Source organism: Notothenia rossii (assembly GCF_949606895.1).
Source record: "Notothenia rossii genome assembly, chromosome: 9".
In the NCBI taxonomy this organism is placed as follows: domain Eukaryota; kingdom Metazoa; phylum Chordata; class Actinopteri; order Perciformes; family Nototheniidae; genus Notothenia; species Notothenia rossii.
Genome location: NC_136907.1, coordinates 67,103,530 through 67,122,403, shown reverse-complemented (window position 1 = coordinate 67,122,403; position 18,874 = coordinate 67,103,530). Strand labels below are relative to the sequence as shown.

The following is an 18,874-nucleotide window of genomic DNA, read 5'->3' as shown; positions in this document are numbered from 1 at the left end:
GGATTTTGACATGTGACATCTCTTTCTAACCATCAGAGCCAATGGAATCGAGGGGAACTCCCACATAGTCCTTATTTGGTCATGTGTGTGTATTAGACTGCCGCATAGCCAAGACCGGAAGCAGCAGCCACTCTGGTGGCTACCATTAGCAGCTAACCTTTGCTCTGCGATTTTTACATAAAAATTGAATTATGGATTATAAATAAAACAAATTATTGCCCAGAAACTTGATCAACCTATGGATTAACCGATTCAGCCGCGTTTTTTCTCGTTTTAATGCCATTGAACACGTCTTTTGATCAGATTGACAGCTACGGTGAGACGATCTCCCTAGAAGCTCCGTAAAGGTACGTGTTGTGATGTCTATGTTTGCTTCCCCTGTCGCAAATTCGGATCACTCAGTGATGATACTATATACCTAAATAATCTGTGGAACCTCAGCTATAATCGGATATCTTGGATGTGCAGCTACGATAAGTAATAAGGGTACTTTTATCTTGAGTTCTGTGCCAATGTCCGTTAGCATTTTTCGCTAGGGGGTCATTTAGATGCTTCTGAGACTTGTGTTTTGTTTTGGTAAAAATGGTTTATATCGTCAATTAGCTGAGATTATTTCCGTTAATCTGGTATAACAAATTAATAGGTTCTTAAATATTAAGATCCCCTGAGACACAGTGTCGTGAAAACCCCCCCCAGGGTTTAACAGGTTAAAATGACACCATAAACATAACACCAGTTATGTAGTATGGTATGTCGGTAAATAGGAAAAAAGTAATAGCATGGTATGTCGAAAAAAAAAGTTATAGTATTTTTCAACTTCTACTATTTAGAGAACCTGGGGACAACCTGATGAACCATCTGTAGTTTATTTTTTTTCAAAGATTCCAATAATCAAAATTATTTCAGTATTCATTTTACGTATACTTACGTTTTTAGCTCCGTTGTAACGTAAATGTTGTGTGCTATTAATTGTAAAAGAAACTGGCCATGGCTATTATTTGCAATACATATATTTATTAACACTGAATATTCAAACATTTTTCAAAAAACTACACATGTACAGTACGAGCATTACAATCTGTTAGTTCATTAATATTAATACATAATATTATACTTGTAACTTTCTAGAAAACCTTTAAGAAACAACGCAAACACCACACATCTTTAAGTTCCTGTTTTCTAGTCATTTTTTAAATTGGCAAGGTAGTAAATTATGTGAGCTCAAGTACTTTGCATAATCATTTTCTCTCAATCAAATACATCATTACAGCTTTTGTTACTTTAGATAAACACGTGTGCTTTGCAAAGGCAAATACATGCAGTCACTCATCTAAATATCTGTCACCCACATATGAATGTCCCTGTTATATCTGTAAAATGACAGGTAATGGCACTGCATTAAGAGGCACAAAAAAAAATCAACATTCACTTATTGATAGAAACATATGTCTCGCGCTATAGTAAATGACATAAGTGTAGTCAAACACAGAGATCGGATGTGAAACAGGTTCACCATCAAATAGATGTTCATGTATAAATGCCATATATGAAGAAGCTGCTCACCAACAATTAAGGCACAAACAACCAAAGTAGAGCGTATGTGTGACTTTGCCACACTGACTCACTTGACAGCACATTTGATTAAACTTAAACAGTCCATGGGCCAAAACGGTCAACACAGTTCTGTTGTAAATGGCAGATCATCAGTGTTGCACATTTAATTATACTTATAGCAATACTGAACGAGAGACTGACTTCACTAGTAGACGTTAACTCCAGGAATCTAAGGCACTGTGTGAGTGCAAAAGGCAACATTTTCGAAAGGTACAAAAGGAAAACTGAAATCAAATCTATATACCTTAATATAATGTATCTGTTTGTGTATATAGCAGGAGTCATCACAAGGGATAATGTCTGGATCAGTAAATATTGGTGGGTCAAGGATCATGACTTCATGAAGGCATGGATGTATAGTACGGACCTACCACCAAGAGAAGTAAAACCACTACAAAGAGAGAACAGACTAACACCATTTTGTCAAAGGGCAAGACAACAACATAGAGACAAAATGACCACCAAGAGACTCAAAGAAACCTCAATAAGTGTCAAAACAACAAAATAAAGATATAACAAAAAGACCAAAAACAATTACAAAGTAGATTGTATGATTTCATGTCTTTTTGTAGTTTCAAAGACAACAACAAGAGACACTACATTAAATACACAAAACAACTACAAAGAGATACAACTAGATGCTTTTTATTTACCCTTAAAATAAGAGGCTAAATAGAGTGTGTTGCTCGTATTTAGGACAGGTGGTGGTGCCCATTTTCTCATAATCCGCCCATATTCGAAGCTGGGTTATTTTTGTAAAATAAAATGTAACTCAGCAAAAGATGATTACATTTCTCTTCAGTCAAACCTTAATTTCCTTTTCTGTCTCCCCACCCATGTTATACAACACATACTGCATGAGTGAATATGGGGGTGGGGGGGTGCTAGTGGATATTAGATTAACATTAACATGCTTATTGTAGTTGTAAGTGCACTGCCTTGCGGCCTGTAGCACCATATGTGTGGGCTGGAAAGGAGTGAGCAGAGTTGTCGATTCTTGTTATGTGACTATCTTCCTTAGCTTCTCAGACTTTCAGTTGCACACTACTAACGAGACGCGCTACCATGGAAACCAAACAATGGTGTAGCTGTATTAAAATCAGAGTGGAAACAGTCGTGAGTAAATCTGATTTTGTCAGAAATCGGGAGAAATGCGGGACAATGACCCCGGGAGGAAAACCGGGAGAGGGCAATGAAATCGGGAGGGTTGGCAAGTATGTATGCAGGTGTAACAAAGCAGATTGGGTTGAAACATGCTTACAGTGACATTTTCTTATTCGCCTAGTCTAAAGAGACCATCTGACGCCATTTGTCGAGAAAAAGACTCAAGAAGATGAGTCTTCTTTCTTTCTAGGCAACTTCCAAATGGAATGGTTTGTTATGCAGCTAATATTCTTTAGGATATGTCTTATTCACCATGTACGTAGAAATGTCCCCATTTAAGACTAAGAGGGTGTGTGGTACCAAATTCAAACTGTTTGCTTCTACTGGTTCTGATAAAGCTTATCACTTATTTGCAGAGTGACAGGGTTGCCCACTGAAGTGTAGCCATAGGTCTGAGTTGACACTTTGGTTTTAAAGCTCTGCTGCCCGCCCTCGACCCGCTGCACCTCGGAGCAGTACGAAGGCTTCACCTCCATCTTAGCGTGGCTCACTTGGATGGGGACGTGTCTTTCCGTTCTGGATCGGGCTCCGCTGGCTGGGGGGGCCGCAGGCGTGAAGAGGCTGCTGGAGAGATGCTCCCTGAAGCGGCCGAAGAAGCCGCTCCTCTGTCTCGGCCCCACGCCCGGCCGGCCCACGTTGAGGAGCACCGGCTGTCCCACCGCGGAGCCGCCGATCTCCCTCTGCAGCACCGAGATCTCGCAGGGCTTCTCAGCAGCGGGGGTGCTGGTAGAGCCGTAGTGTTCACCTTCTTCTGGCACGTAATCCTCCAAGTCTTCCAGAGTCAGAACACGGCCTCCTTGTGTCAGGATCTTAGGCTCTTGCTTACAGAGAGAGTTATCATCTTCATCATCGGGCTCAAAGATGACAGTTTGATCATCGTCCATGTCCTCGCTGTCCTCTCCTGCTTGAGTGAGGATGGATGAGAGCTCATGGGGGTCTCCAGAGACAGCGTCCGGGGAAACGCTCCCCTCCTCTTCCTCCCAGGAGAGCGGAGAGCTGCTGACGTCTCCCTGCAGCTGAGCCTGCTCCAGCAGCTTGTTGTTGGAGTTGTTGGTGTTGGGGTTTCTCTCAGGTGGAGACCTCTTGGCTCTTAAAGGAGTCGATGAGCGTTCGGACGTTGCCGGGGAGACGCCTCTCCTCCTCAACACCCTGGGAGATTTATTGACTTTATACTCGATGACCTCCTCGACCTCCACCCACCTGCTCTCCATGGCTCTGGCTTCAGCGCCTTCGGGTTGAGTAACATAGAGGGTGGGGATGGTGGTCTTTCTCTGAGTGGACATCCTCTTCGGCCTGGCTGTGGGGGGCTCCGGGGTGGAGGTCTCGGAGCGGTGGGCTCCAGCAAGAGTCAAGCCGGGGGACTTGTGTCGCCTCATACGTGGGTTCTTCACCACAGTGGTTATAGTCTCCTCACTGGAGAAGAGAAACAACATTTTAGAGCGCGAGACAAAGAGGTGGAGGGCTTACATGGACCTGAACACATTTAAAAAAGGAGTATAAACATTAAACACAAATGCTCAGTGTCAGTAAGCAAGCCATTTAAAGGTTGCCAAAGCTGTGTTTACATTTCAAGTCGGACATTAAAATAATTTGTAGAAGAGACAAAAGCAACCAGTTAACATGAGAACATGAGATATGAATCTAACTAGGATAGGCTGACTCCAAGAACCAGTAAGCACTTCCCATAAGCATCAGCGATACAGTTGCCGGTTTAAGGAGACAGCACCCTGGTGAAGACAGCCCATCCTTTCTATCATCATTGTGAGAGAATCCCCTGCACTTAGGCTTTAAATACTACACCACAATGCACACATGGGGCCACTTACAGACGCAGATAAACATACAGCTGAGCTCTAAAAGCATTCTATCTCTTAGCAAGCAATATCTAAACAGCAAGGCCAAGAATCAAACATTCAGTGCATCTGTATCACTAAAAGAGCAACTGCAGGGGATAATCTGTCCTGAAACAATTTTCCCTGAACATTCTGGATGGTGACAAATGATCCCAGTTAGTTATGAAAGCTTTTATAGTCTAGGTTTAATTTGGTTTTATAGTTAAAAGGACAGATGATCAGATCAGATCTAGGGAAGAGACATGTAAGACACAAAATAATTAGTATGTGGTTCACACTCACATGATGATGGTTTTCCTTGGTATCTTCGTCTCCTGCTCAGTGACTACGGGAGGAAACAGAATAGATTAGTTTAACAACATAGGTACAATACTCTTAAAGTATAAGATGCATCAACTGATTATGTCTTTAAACCCGCATGAAAACCATGTTTTGCTCCAGCTCCGGGTGTGAGGATGTAGTCAGTGTCCTTACCTTCAATAGTGATGGCCTGTTCAGCAGAGCGGGCCACAGGAGAGGGAGGAGTCAAATCAGCAGAACACTTAGCATTGCCCAGACGGTTGGACAACTGGCAAAAGCAGAACATATATTGTTAGTCTTAAATGCCTGTTGGTTGTCTATCAACTGACTAAGAGTCAACAGAATGTTTATACTTTCTCTATATCTATCAGTTTGAATATCACATGGCATAAAAATAGCAAACTTGCAAGAAAACCAACCAACCTCGCACTCGTAGTGTCCCAGGTCTCTCTCTGTCAGGTTTTTGATGACCAAAACCAGAACCCCACTGCGGAGCTCGCTGTAGGTCTGATACTTCTGCTGGTCAGTCAGAAGCCTGCTGTCCTTGAACCACCTTCACGGATAACACAGGTAGAGAGGAGAAATAAAGGTTAACACACAAGGCAACAGATGTTACATGGGACCTTTTGAATTTACTTTGAACATTCTGAAGATTTCAAACCTGATCTTGGGGTTGGGGGCGCTCTGTATGACACAGGTGAACTGAGTGTCCTCACCAGCAACAAATGTAGCATTCCTCATTGTATTCACAAAGCGAGGAGGCACTGCAAGAAATATATCCAAATATAAAACACGTTTAAATAACATTATCTACTAAATATAAATAAGCTTCACTTTAATTTTTTTCAAGCACCCTATGACTGATATTTTCTGTGTTAAATCCCTTACCCTGGACAGTGACCTTGCCGAGAGTGCTGGCATTGCCGGCTGAGCTTGTGGCAAAGCACATGTACTGTCCAGAATCATCTGCGCTCATGTTGTCCAAGATCAGCGTGCAGGAACCGTCAGGGTCCTCGATGATGATGTGGTGAGGGTCTGCCTCCACAGCACGCCCATCTGCATCCAACAAGTAAACCATGAAACACCTTTGGCTTCAGATAATTTGTGTATACAGTAATTAGTCTGTCACTCAATGCAAAGTAGCATTACTCTCCATTTCAGCAAATGACTGATTAAAAATGGCGTACCCTTGTACCACGTGACCGTAGGTTTGGGGACTCCAGTGACTTTGCAGGCCAGCTTTACAGTCTGACCGAGCTCCGCTGTGCAGTTAGCCAGGATTTCATCAAAGTCAGGGCGACCTGTAAAAAGAGATTCATAAAGAAAGTCAGTGTTAGAAAGTCGAGCATCAACTTTGCTACAGGGTTTTCAAATCCCTTAATCAGAGACTTGTTAAAAATGCTGGTGACCCTGTTTTAGTTTGACAACTCTGGCATTGTATTTTAGTTTGGACAGGCGTGAACAGAAAACAAGACAACACCCATGAGACCTTCTTGATTTGTTCTGTCCCGAAAGAAAGAAATTCTCATTTGTTATATTTGGTAACAGTTCCACCTCATCACTGGTCCAAACAAAGACATCTCTGGTCTTACCACTTTCACCACTTCTATTCTCACAGCACAGTCTACAACTAAACAACCATTTGGTAAGGAGACCATCTGCTTCATGTTTACGTACGCCTATTGTACATGAATGATTTTGTGATGTACTTTTTCAGGTGTGTGAGCTAAAACACTTGGATGTTTGCTATTAGTGTGAATGTATCCTTGGACTGTGTGTTGCACTTACTCCATGCAGGCGTGCTGTATCGCTGCTGCAGTTCTCTGAAGTCTCTCAGCCATGAGTTCTTGATGTTAACAGTTCGGGCCTGCAGGGTGTATTTCCTCACAGAGTCCTCGCGCTCATGCCAGATCTCAAAGGCACGGTCATCCCCCTCCACTATCTCATTCACGTCAATGTTATTCAACTGAAACGAGACGAATAATACAGAAAACATGATTGAGGCCGGTGATCAGTAAGTTAACAATTCGGAATGAAGTCTAAAATAGGAAAAGAGGAGTGATTCAATTAAAAGTGTCACCTTCATCATGTTCTTAAAGACATATGCTTGTGTGTTTGTGTTGCTGTCTCTCTTGGGTTTGCAGATTATACAGTAGTTCTTAAACAGGAAGACGTGGCGGTGATGACCTCTAGAGGACGTCCTTATTCCAGGAGCGCCTTCCCACACTTGGAAGGGTCCCTGGTTTTTAAAAGGGGAAAACATTTAAAAACAATCAGACAAACTTAATCCTGCCCAAGATCACTTTACTCAGGGAAGCCACAGCAACTCTGCCTACCTGTCTTATCGGCTCTCCTAATACTTCCAGTGTGGCAGGATAGTTCTCGATCATGCCGACATGATGGGTATTCTCAGAGCGCTGAGGGAGTGCAGACACCATGGCATACGCTTCTTCCAGGAGGCAGCAGTTCTGGCCATTCTTTGCCTTGTTTCTGATGAGCTCCTGGAGATGTTGATGGAGAGATTTCAATTAAAGTGCAGTGACAGTAACACAGGTCTAAAACCAAATGATCGACACTTGCATGGGATATATTCCTAACTTTCATGCATATCGTGTGTCAAAGCTGTTACCTTGAGGACCGCCTTGTACTTCTGTACCCTGTCCAGTGGGTGCTGGAGGCTGGCGTTGATGCTGCGTACAGGGGGGTCTGCAGGGTCTGCACTGGCTTGCACTTTGTCTGTGTACTCCTATAATGTCATGAAAGGAAGATTTTTAAATGTATGTAGTTATACGGGTCCATAGTCACCCTAATGACTAAAACAATCAGATAGATTAGATTGATTTTGATGGGTTGAACCAACAAAAATTAGAAAGAAAGAAACTAGTGTTACCTTGAAGAAGCGGTGAACGGCCTTGTCACTGACAGCCGACTCAGCCTTACTCTGACCAAGAAGATACTGAAGATACTTCTCAAAGCCCTCCTTGTTCTTCAGGAAGCACATGGCTACGTCATCATCTGTTTCACAGTCATTTAACTTTGGGAGGAATGCCCTAAAAGAAAAAATATTGGGGAGTGCATTAAACATTTTAGAAAGGAGATTTTCTTTACTTTCTTCCTAAAAAATATCGCACTAAAATGACAAGTCATTAAGCGTTGAGCTCACCTGCTGTGGAAAGACTGGATATCATCAATGTTCCTGAATATGGCTTCCTTCTGGCTGCTGACATCAGGCGGTGCATCAGGGCTGTCTGCGTGCTTCACGTGATGGGAGGTGAAGAAGTCGACCTCTTTCACAAACTGTGATTCACTGTTTATCAGGTCTTGGATCAGTTGGCTAGGGACATGAAATATTAGTTTGTTATAATACATCATATAAATGTATTGTTCGATAAGTGAATTAAGACTCCCTTTACTTACAATAATTTCCTCTTGTATTCACCCTCAGACACCTCCTCATCATTATTCTCTGGAAGGTCACTCGGATCAGCAGATAGCTGTGGGAACACACATTTATAACTTTACAAATGTTCAGAGTTCGCAAGACAATTAATACAAAACATTTTTTTTTTTTAAACCTACTTTGAGTTTCTTGTCCAGGTAGGCAGGTGAGACCCAGCCTTGGCGCGATGGTGTAGTTTTGGTGGGTTTGGTCCGGACTAACCACTTGAGAGGATGAGCCGAGTCCAAAACCTCAACATACTGTCCCTCCTTCAGAGAGATGGCTTCTTTGTTTGATACGGTGGAGTTGTAGTCAGCCGTTGCGACATATATGTCAAACATCTGTAAAAATATGCATTTGAATGACAGCACACATTATATTAAAGCTGCGTATTCCTGACAGACTATTTCAATACCACATGCATAACTTAAGAGTGTTTTATCAATATCTTTGACCAATAAATACATTTTGGGGCGCCTTTCATAGCACCCAAGGACAACTTACAATAGGGGCAATATAGGGAACAATTAAAACAGTGGATTTAGTGAAATATCAGCCGGGGTAGAACAAGACAAACAGGAAATGGACTGCAGAAGGACACAGGGTACAGTTTATGATGAGAATGCCAGTTTGAACAGGTGGGTTTTGAGTTGATATTACAACAGTGATTCTTTCTATATCTCACCTCTCCCCTGGCATCCCCCTCATCAGACTCAGAGGAGGAGTCAGCGATGAGAGAGGGAGGACGAGAGCGGCCGTGATGAGGTGAAGGAGAAGGAGTCTTGGTCTCGTCATCACTGTCAGCACCTGGTACTCGTAATGAAGCTGGGGCAATCAGAAGAAGACAGGTCAATTGAAGAAAGAAAAAGGAGAGTTTACCTTTAAAACAACCTATCTTTTAACCGTAATATGTCACTGCTATGTATCATGATTAATGATTATCATGCCGTACCTTGCTCTTAATGAAGATACTTGTTTTTGTCTTGAATTTAGTATCAGTTATTGGTGGCCAGTGTTTCAGAGCCTGACAGAGGCCGGACCTTCATCTCAAGGTCACATTAAAAGCATTGTGTGACTCTTTACTGGCATCTACTGGTGCTTTACTTACTTGGTAGTGCCCCATCAAAACATATTGAGTCTTTACCCTTTTCGATCATTTTATATATTGGTTTAAATTAATGAAAAAAGTGGGATGTAGAGAGAGAATACGAATCAATTCCACAACAATAGTTTCATTCTTAATGCTTTGCTGTGTGTTAGTATTGTGAAAACATGCATAAAAAAAGCTACATTACAGATCAAACGTATTATCTGAGCTCTACACATACAGGTCTGTCAGTGAGCATGTATTTCAGCTATAAGTTGGTGAGCCTTATATTCATATACAGATTATTTCAATTAAATTGGAAATTTCAACAAATGAAATGTTGAAATAGCAAAAGAGGAAGTAGTTGCTCTTCATATATAATATATAAGACATCTGTATCCAAAACTCAATGGGAAGATGCATATTAATGATGAAGCTGAAGCACTTTGGATACATACTGGTAGCTTTGGGCCAAGATTTCATCCACTGGAGCACTTCATGATTCTGTGAACTGTCTGAATAACAAATTAATGATTTGATGAGATTGTTTTGGGTTGGATTGCTAAATGAATGGATGTCAGGTGTTAAAGAGAAGATGTTTGTATGAGGCAATAATAAGTCATATGCTCATGGATAGAGAACAACATGCACAGGCAAGTAGAACAGCAACACCTCAAATGTAATGGAAAGTGAATGGCAAGTCAAGAATTGTAGTACCAACACATTCAGATTAAAAACGTTCAGAATTCTTGTATAATCAGAATCATTTCACTGAATTCAACCAAACTTAAGTGTTCATTTGAATTCAACCAAGTATGTTGTTAATTAAACCATGTATCCAACGTAATTTGTGGATTACATGTATAGCTTTAGCCTCTTTAGCATTAGCAACTAGCAAAGCCATTCATGGCAGTTAGCAATTTTTCATTCTTTGACCTATAACATGTTATCTTGTCAGTTAGTTTGCTGCACATATGATAAGAGCATAATAATGAATTCCACACTGAAATAATAATCTGGGAATCTATTTCATCCCATTTGAACAGAACACATGTGTTGTGCAAGCAGGTTGAGTGTTTACCTTATACCTTAAAGTCTTAAATTGAAACATTTTCCTGTGTTTTTTGTAAATATTCTACAGTGAGCCAAAAAGGGATATCGACCCCTCTGTATGCTTAATTTCATGCTATCTGATTACTTAAAGCCGTTATTCAAATAAGCTTTGTGATGTAAAAATGTGGTTTGTAGAAACACTTGAATCTGCTGTTTAGGCTAGCTCAAGTGAGATTTTTTATTTTTAAATCAGCTTTCTTGAAAGAAACAAAAAAACCTAGATATTGTATCCTTGCCTTGCTGCGCATAATTCGTCCACAGCATACACTTACCTTGGGTCATCTTTGCCGATACCATTTCAGTGATCTGGGTTGTCAGTTTCATGAGGAATTCCTCTGTACCTACTTCACCTAGGTAGGACATTTTACTCTCTTAAGGCACACACAAAGAGAGAAAACACCATAAATATTGCAGTATGTATTGCTACAAATCATTTATGCTACTATATAATGTATATATATATAACAGATGATATTACTATAAATATGAAATGCCAGTGTATAAGGGGATATATCTCACCTTTTGCCTTGACAACCTCCTCTTCTGGAGGACTAACTGTGAATCCAAACACCCTAAAGAGAATTCAATGTTAGATTTTATTTTCATATAAACATGTATTTAAAATGTGCTGTATATACACATGTCTTTTTCAGGGTGCAATATGAAAAAATAACTTGCTCTGAGAGTTTGGTCTCTTTCTTTGGTTGTGGTACTAGGGTAAAAGGGGTATAAACACATCAATCCAGTTACAATCAAACCCAGAAAACAAACTAAGGAAGTAACACTTTTGTACTCTTGTGTGTTCTTGGTTAAGAATTTGCTCAAAAGTGAATGTATTTCTAGATAGAGTGCCAAAATAATATAGTTTTCCTTACCATCATCGACCTCGAGGTGGGCCGTGCAGATGGACTGTCCCGCTCTATTGGTGGCAATGCAGGTGTAGGCGCCGGTGTACTCTGTGCCCACGTCCATCAAGATGAGGCTGTGCTGGCGCCCTGAGCTTGCTATTTTGTATCCCTTGGTGTCAGGCTTTATCCACAGGACGTCCTCCACTGACTCCTCCTTAAGCCAGGAGACCATTGGAGTGGGAGAGCCTGAAAAAGTAAAGGGAAAGGAGAGATCAACATTTTGAATGTCCCCAGATTACTGTAGGTGTTAAAATACTTTAAAACAACCACACAATACATTAAACTAACCTTCTACTTTGACAGATAGAGTGATGCTGGCTCCATGTTTCACCTTCCTGTTGCTGAACCTTTCAATGAAGCGGGGCGGCACCAGGGGCACTTTGGGGTCTGTGATAAAAGCATTGGTCATTTTAAACATACTATTATTGCCTAAAGTGCCTGTGTTACTACTTGTAGGACAATTGCAAGTTACCTCTTTTATCTTGTGGCATCATTTCACCTGGACCTGTTGCCAAAGAAAATAAGTTCTGTATCTTGAAATGTCTTAACACTAAAGTCTTTTTAAAAACAAAGTATCTTAAGCTTTTTGTGCATAGGCAACAATTCAGATGTGTGAGTACATACGCAGAACCATCAGGCGGGCAGAGGAGTATGCAGAACCAGCTGCGTTGCTGATGTAAGCAGAGTACTCTCCCATATCCTCTTTCTTCACCTCCAGGATCTCAACACCATGAACATCTCCCTCTGCTAGCAGCAGAATCCTGTCTGAAGGGCACAGGGGCTGGCCATCTTTGAACCAGTATATTCTGGGTTTGGGGAAGCCTGGACGACAATATATATGGAGAGAATTTTCTTTTGACATAATAACATTTCTGTAGGTTTACCTCATTAGTAGGACTAACTGGATCGAGTATCAGTGACAATCAGGCAGATCCTTTACATGTAAATAGAATGTTTTATTACATTTGAAGGGTGGCAGTAGTAATATAACATCCACGTTATCAATCAACTCAAGTTTAAGTCAAGCCTGAAGTTGCTTTACACATAGAAGAATGATCCGAGTCACTTCCACACAGTGAGGCATACAGCTTATTATTTAAACACTGGAAATGTATCAGTGGCTGGTATCGGCGGACATCCAAAGCCCAGGTATCGGTATCTGTATATTGTCTCGTAAACTCACCCTTTACTTTGAGCTGCATCTTAGCAATAGGTGCACCTGGACAGACATGAACATCATGAAGCTCGTCCACAACTTGTGGAAGCTGATCATCTTCAGCCACAGACTCAAATGTCTCAGTTTCCCTACACAAGGAGAGAAGAACAGAATACATATAGATTTCAGTATTTATCAATTTATTTATTTATTTTTGTCTTTACAGCATAAAACATTTAAAGTAAATTCACCTGGACATGTAGCCCTTGGCACTGACATAGGAAGATGTCTCAGTGGCATCAGCAGCAGTGTCATAATCTGAGCTGCAAGACACTGATGGAAAGATTGAAGTATAGTATTAATCAGTGATCAATAAAATCAGGGACAATGTGTGTGTGGAAACATGTAGTTGTGCAATGTTGAGTTTCAGACATTTTCTACAATCATTTTGGACCAGTTTGGACAAGGGTCACTTTTGCAATGATGTCTCAATGTGAGGACACTTTTGAGTAGGATTTAACAAGCATACGAAAACAGAGACATTGTCAACAGCGGTTTAAACGTTTGTGTGCACATCATGCAAGTTTACTCACTGTCAACCCTGAGCTCAGCCTTAGTGGCAGTGATGCCGCTGCTGTTTTCAGCTGTGCAACGATAGGCGCCCATGTCAGTGGGCAGCACGGTGGTGATGATGAGTTGGTGGCAGCCTTCCTGGTCTTCATTAATCATATAATGGTCATTCTCCTCCAGCAATTTACCGTCCTTGTACCAGCGAACGGTGGGAGGGGGCTTGCCAATCACAACACAGTCAAAGCTGACTGGATAACCGTCAGGAACATCCTGACTTTGTAGCTCAGTCAAGAAGACTGGGGCCGCTAGGTAGCAAAAGCAAATAGTCAGAGAATCAAAAAATACAGGTCAATTATGAACATCACTTTTATTGGGCAGATTCACAGAACTAACAGCTAAGGATGTGCATACAGTTGAGGCCTAAATTATTAGCCCCCCAGGAGTTATGGAACATTTTCCTAAAATTCTTTCCAATGTTTCCAGCATTCATAAAACTTGATATAATCAAAACTTCACCAGTGCTATTTAGTAGCTTTTGGTACATTTTGGTACATAACATACGTTTTTAGGCATGCTTTAAAAAATTGGTTGGTCAAAAATATTAGCCCCCAGGCCATTAATAGTCAATAGTGTACCCTTTCTGAGCCACAACTGACATCAACCTCTTAGAGTAGTTATTCACTAGGTTGGCACAGGCCTCTTGAGGGATTTTGACTCATTCTTCCATTGCAAATGGTTCCAGCCGGTCCAAATTGCGTGGTTTCCGAGCATATAGACATTCACTTTGAGCACCCGCCAGATTCTCAATAGGATTCAGATCTGGGCTATGTGCGGGCCACTCCAGCACCTTGGTTTTGGTGTCCTTTAGGAACTGTTGGACCAATTTTGATGTGTGCTTTGGGTCATTGTCTTGTTGGAAGACCCAGCGATGACCTAAGCGAAGACTAAGAGCAGATTTTTTCATATTATCCCTCAAAATGTCAACATCATTTTTATTTTTCATGATGCCTTGCACCCGAACAAGGCTTCCTTTGCCTGAGGCTGCAAAACAGCCCCACAGCATGATGTGTTCTTAGGGTTGAAGGCCTCTCCCTTTCTTCGCCAAACATGAGCAACATTCATGTGCCCAAACAGTTCCAGTTTAGTCTCATCAGACCAAAGCACAGACTTCCAAAACTCATCTTTACCTTTCAAATGTTCACGGGCAAACCTCAGTCTGGCTCTGATGTGCCACTCGTTGAGTAAAGGGGTTCTTCTGGGACGATGGCCCTGAAGCCCAACACGATGAAGAGCCCTCACCACTGTGTTCCTTGAAACCTCAACTCCAGAAGAGGCCAGGTCAGCAACAATCATCTTGGCAGATGTCCGGGGATTCTTGCTGACATCTCCGACTATTTTCCTCTCCAGAGTTCTTGAAATCTTGCGCTTTCGACCACGCCTAGGTTTGTTTCTTAAAGAATTTGTCTCCTTGTACTTCGCAATGATGCAACGTACAGCAGTTGTAGAAACTGTGAAGCGCAGTATAGCCTTCCCCTTTATCATGAGCCTCCACTATCTTCTTTCTGAGCTCAAGACTGATTTTCTTTGACTTTGGCATGGTGAGTAGGAGTAGTAGTAGTATAGTCCCTCTCAATAAGGAATTCAAGTGTCTGTTTCTTGGAGTCCTGTTATGCGGATTGAATTCTCAGGTGTGGCTTGAAAGCTGATTGGTTGATTAGGTGTGTTTTGAAAGCTGATTGGTTGATTAGGTGTGTTTTGAAAGCAAAAATTCACATGGGGGCTAATATTTTTGACCAACCCATTTTTCACTACATCTGATTTAGTACCAAAAGCTAATAAATAGCACTGGTGAATGTTTGATTATATCAAGTTTTATCAATACTGGAAACATTGGGAAGAATTTTAGGAAAATGTTCCATAACTCCTGGGGGGCTGATCATTTAGGCCTCAACTGTATGTGTCTAAGTAGTTCACTTTTTTGCCAATTAAATACAATATATACATGCATATGACATGCTACTTGAACATTTCCTCACAAAAAAAACATATTTGTATCACAATATTGATGATTTAAACTTAGAGTGTCTATTACAAATGTATCTTGATCCAAAAGCCATTTGTTTCTTACCCTGGGATCCAGCCATAAACGCAACTGGCTGTCTTTCTTGTGTGGGGGTCTGTGTGCCATCTTGCACGTAGCCCATCTTTCTAATTCGCAGCTCCACTTTGAGATGCCCAGCCTCCAGGATGCTTGTATCCACAGGAACCCCATGGATTGTAAACATCTCCTGAAACCTCTTTGAAGCAACCTCAGCCTCTGTCCGGGAGTCAAAACGAATGTAGATGTAACAGTCGTCCTCCCGGTAAGAGTGTGGATCTGGAGGACCCATGTCTCCTTCATCTGCGCTGACAAATGATTCTTCCTCAACATTCGGAGGGAGACTTGATCGCAGCAGGCGGCACAGACGTTTGCTTGCCTGCCTCAGAGAATCATCCATCTCACTTCCTGAGGAGCTGTCCGGCTCGCTGTCGGCACTGTAGCCCACGGTCAGCGGCCGCCGCCCAGATGATTCTCTCTCCGTTCCTACTGTGACCTTACCACTGTGAGACGTGACTCCATACTTGTTGGTGACCTCACATGTGTAGACCCCAGTATCTTTTATGGTGATGGCAGTGATAACCAGTGAGCAAGTGCCATCATTGTAGATATCAATATGGTGGTGCTTGCCATCAGTCAGTGGTTCTCCATCCTTCAGCCAGCGAACCTTATCAGGTTTACCTTCTGCAATGCATTCTAGATGTATAGTGCCATTAGGTTCTTTGGTCTGGTCTTTGAAGGCATCTTTAAAGACAGGGCGCATGTCCTTGCGGGCTTTGTAGCCCTTGAAGGCAGCTTGAATCTTAATGGCAGCATCTCTGAGTTCAGGCTCATCCTCTTTACTGATCTCCATGATCTCAGTCTCCTCTGTTGACACCTGTTTTGCATCTGTCTGCTGTATTATGGTTGTTTCCACCCTAGACTCCTGCACTGTGTGCTCTTCCATCTTGAAATGTGCGAAGAACTTCTCAGTAGTCAAAGTCTCCATCTCATTGGTTGCTGTGACAGAAGAGGTGCTGCTTTTCTTGAGGTAGGAGACAAGCGTTGAGCCCCCAGAAACAGACTCATCCTCTGAGGTGGTGCTAATTTTGGACTCTACCTGCGTCTTCGACACAATGGCCAGCTCCTTCTCTTCTGATTTACTTTCCACTTTCTCTGACTTCTTTTTACCACCTTTACCGTCTTCCTCAGGTTGTTCAGTGATGGAGTCCAGAGTGGGTTCACGACTCATGCGGCGTTTCTTGGCCGATTCCTCCCACAGCTCATGAACATCACCTTCTTCAGCAGCTTCTGGAGGCAGACTGGGTTGTCCCATCGTCCCAGCCTCAGTCTGTTTTGCTTCTACACCTATAACCACAATGAGATTTGTTTGTTAATATGTTGATAGTAACACAATTCATCTCCTCTGCACTCAAACATTCTTGATAATAGGTCTTTTTTATTTTACTTGATTCATTATTTATTTATTTATTTATTGTGATGCTATGAACTATTTATCCAAATCTCTGCTCATGGGTGTATCTGTGTGCTTTCTTCCTGTTGGTGTACATGACATAAGCAGCTCATAACCAAATGTCCCTTGCGGGATTAATAAAGTTGTTGATGGATTGATAGATTGATTGATAGATTGATTGATTGATTGATTGATTGATTGATTGATTGATATAGAAATTTCAGTCAGCACCCAACTTATTTGTTAGGTTTTGACACATTTAAATTGAGTTTAAGAAAGCCTACAAACCATACACACAATGCCTTACCTGGGCAAACTGCTGGCTGGATTGGTGTTTCTGTCCAACAATAAAAGGACAAAATAAACATGTTATGGCAAATTATAAAGCTTCTTAAGATTTCCCAAATGCTAATATGCCATTTACTGTAGTAGTACAACATATAAAGCCAAAAAATACTTTCTGAGAAGGGTTTCGAGGTCAGGACTCAGGTATTTATTTTGTACTTAAACTATGAATAATAAGCAAACAGCCCTGGCACACAAGCAAATTGAAGTACAGTTTCTCATAAACTAAACCACACATCCACTCACCAAGCTGCACAGTGTGTGGCATCTCAACAGGCTCTCCAACCCCAGCTCTGTTCGTGGCTGCCACTCTGAACCTGTAGCCACTCCCTGCTGTAAGATTTTCAACCACAAACTCTGTGTTAAACACAGGGTCAGAGTGACATGGAAGCCAGAGGGAACTGTCCACCAGACGCATCTCCACCCTGTATCCCAGAATGGGACTCCCTCCATCATGTAGAGGAGTGAACCAAGACAGGTTGACAGACTTTTCTGTCTTAGTGAGGACTTCTGGGTCCTCTGGAGGATCAGGTACAGCTGTGAAAAAGGAAAGAAGCAGGCATTAGATGCTTAAACAATAATCAAGAACTACAGGGATCTTTATCTGGTATACTTTATAGTATCAAACTATCCGTCCATCCTGTTATATGTGGAGTTGCAACATAGAGTACATAACCAGAATACATATATAAAATAAGTAGCCGGAATAATAATAATAATAATAATAATAATCAGATCATGCACTTAGAAAACACTGAAATTGTACAAGCAACACAACATGAAAATAACTTCACGTTATGGTCTGAACCATTTGCGAACTGTGGTTACACTTGTATCCTTCTGATTTGTCTCTCTTTCAAACGTTTACATTTTAAAACTAAATGTTAAAAAAAACAAAGAAACAAATAAGTGAAAGATCAAATCATTTTCACATACAGGCTAGAAAACGTTTTAAAACACTTACTGATGATAGTGAGCTTGGCCAAAGAGAGAGCATCTCTAGCAGCAAATGTAATTTCTTGCTGTGGCATTAGAGGGGCCTTCCTCAGGACGAGGCGATAAGAGCAGCCGTCAGCTCTCAAGGCCCAGAGGTCGCTGGGTTTGATCTCAACCCCATTAATATACCAGGCTACTTCGGCTGAAGGGACAGGCTCTGTGAGTTCGACATTAAACTCAACCTTTTCTCCCACTGCAGCCACCTTGTCCTCCAGACTCTTCACAACATCCAGCTGCCAGCCTTCAAGGGAAAATACACAGATTTAAATATCAAAGTTTGTCAGTGTAAGTGTGTGACATTACAATGCATATTAATCAGACAAGATAATCCTATCAAAACAACTAAAGTCTTGTGTTTTTTATTTGATAGACTCACGTTTGACGGAGAGTTGGGCCGATGTGGAGGCTGTGCCAACTTTGAAAGTCACTGTGCAACTGTCTGTCACTCGCAACTCTTTCAAAAGGAGCAGGTGACGACGACCACTCTCAAATGTTACAATCTCAGCATTAGGGGATTCCTTGACTGGTTTCCCATCGAGGAACCAGTGGCAATCTTTGCTCTCAGGACGAGACAGGGCACACTCAAGCAGCACTTCACCTCCATCAAAGGTTTCTATATTCTCCAGGCCCTGGACAATGTCAATGGGTTTTCCTGTAGAAAACAAACGAAAAAACAAAGAAAGCATTATACAAATGTAAAGAATTTCAAATAACTTGAGATTCATCAATGAAACTTGATCATGAATAGCTGATCAGTTCATTTGTCCTGTAAGATATG

At 41.6% G+C, this 18,874-nt stretch overlaps 1 protein-coding gene across 21 annotated transcripts in view; it reads right to left on the bottom strand.

Moving 5' to 3' along the window:
• Window positions 1–992: 992 nt before the first annotated feature.
• obscnb (obscurin, cytoskeletal calmodulin and titin-interacting RhoGEF b) overlaps window positions 993–18,874 on the bottom strand; it is a 58,360-nt gene continuing 40,478 nt past the window's right edge. For 20 of the 21 annotated variants that reach the window (XM_079650188.1, XM_079650184.1, XM_079650190.1 and 17 more), the window contains 31 exons: window positions 18,473–18,748; window positions 18,065–18,337; window positions 17,347–17,637; window positions 17,064–17,092; window positions 15,333–16,656; window positions 13,228–13,509; window positions 12,886–12,967; window positions 12,662–12,783; window positions 12,103–12,300; window positions 11,951–11,983; window positions 11,767–11,865; window positions 11,446–11,664; window positions 11,249–11,282; window positions 11,090–11,142; window positions 10,843–10,941; window positions 9,056–9,195; window positions 8,511–8,711; window positions 8,349–8,425; window positions 8,095–8,265; window positions 7,822–7,981; window positions 7,561–7,677; window positions 7,268–7,432; window positions 7,012–7,170; window positions 6,720–6,897; window positions 6,119–6,232; window positions 5,820–5,987; window positions 5,593–5,695; window positions 5,355–5,484; window positions 5,106–5,199; window positions 4,914–4,956; window positions 993–4,191 (listed from right to left, as the gene is read on the bottom strand). In XM_079650188.1, the coding sequence (XP_079506314.1) occupies window positions 3,099–4,191; window positions 4,914–4,956; window positions 5,106–5,199; window positions 5,355–5,484; window positions 5,593–5,695; window positions 5,820–5,987; window positions 6,119–6,232; window positions 6,720–6,897; window positions 7,012–7,170; window positions 7,268–7,432; window positions 7,561–7,677; window positions 7,822–7,981; window positions 8,095–8,265; window positions 8,349–8,425; window positions 8,511–8,711; window positions 9,056–9,195; window positions 10,843–10,941; window positions 11,090–11,142; window positions 11,249–11,282; window positions 11,446–11,664; window positions 11,767–11,865; window positions 11,951–11,983; window positions 12,103–12,300; window positions 12,662–12,783; window positions 12,886–12,967; window positions 13,228–13,509; window positions 15,333–16,656; window positions 17,064–17,092; window positions 17,347–17,637; window positions 18,065–18,337; window positions 18,473–18,748 (6,527 nt within the window). In that variant the 3' untranslated portion in view covers window positions 993–3,098. Of the gene's footprint in view, window positions 4,192–4,913; window positions 4,957–5,105; window positions 5,200–5,354; window positions 5,485–5,592; window positions 5,696–5,819; window positions 5,988–6,118; window positions 6,233–6,719; window positions 6,898–7,011; window positions 7,171–7,267; window positions 7,433–7,560; window positions 7,678–7,821; window positions 7,982–8,094; window positions 8,266–8,348; window positions 8,426–8,510; window positions 8,712–9,055; window positions 9,196–10,842; window positions 10,942–11,089; window positions 11,143–11,248; window positions 11,283–11,445; window positions 11,665–11,766; window positions 11,866–11,950; window positions 11,984–12,102; window positions 12,301–12,661; window positions 12,784–12,885; window positions 12,968–13,227; window positions 13,510–15,332; window positions 16,657–17,062; window positions 17,093–17,346; window positions 17,638–18,064; window positions 18,338–18,472; window positions 18,749–18,874 lie in introns of all 21 variants that reach the window. The other variant, XM_079650173.1, reaches the window with a different exon arrangement.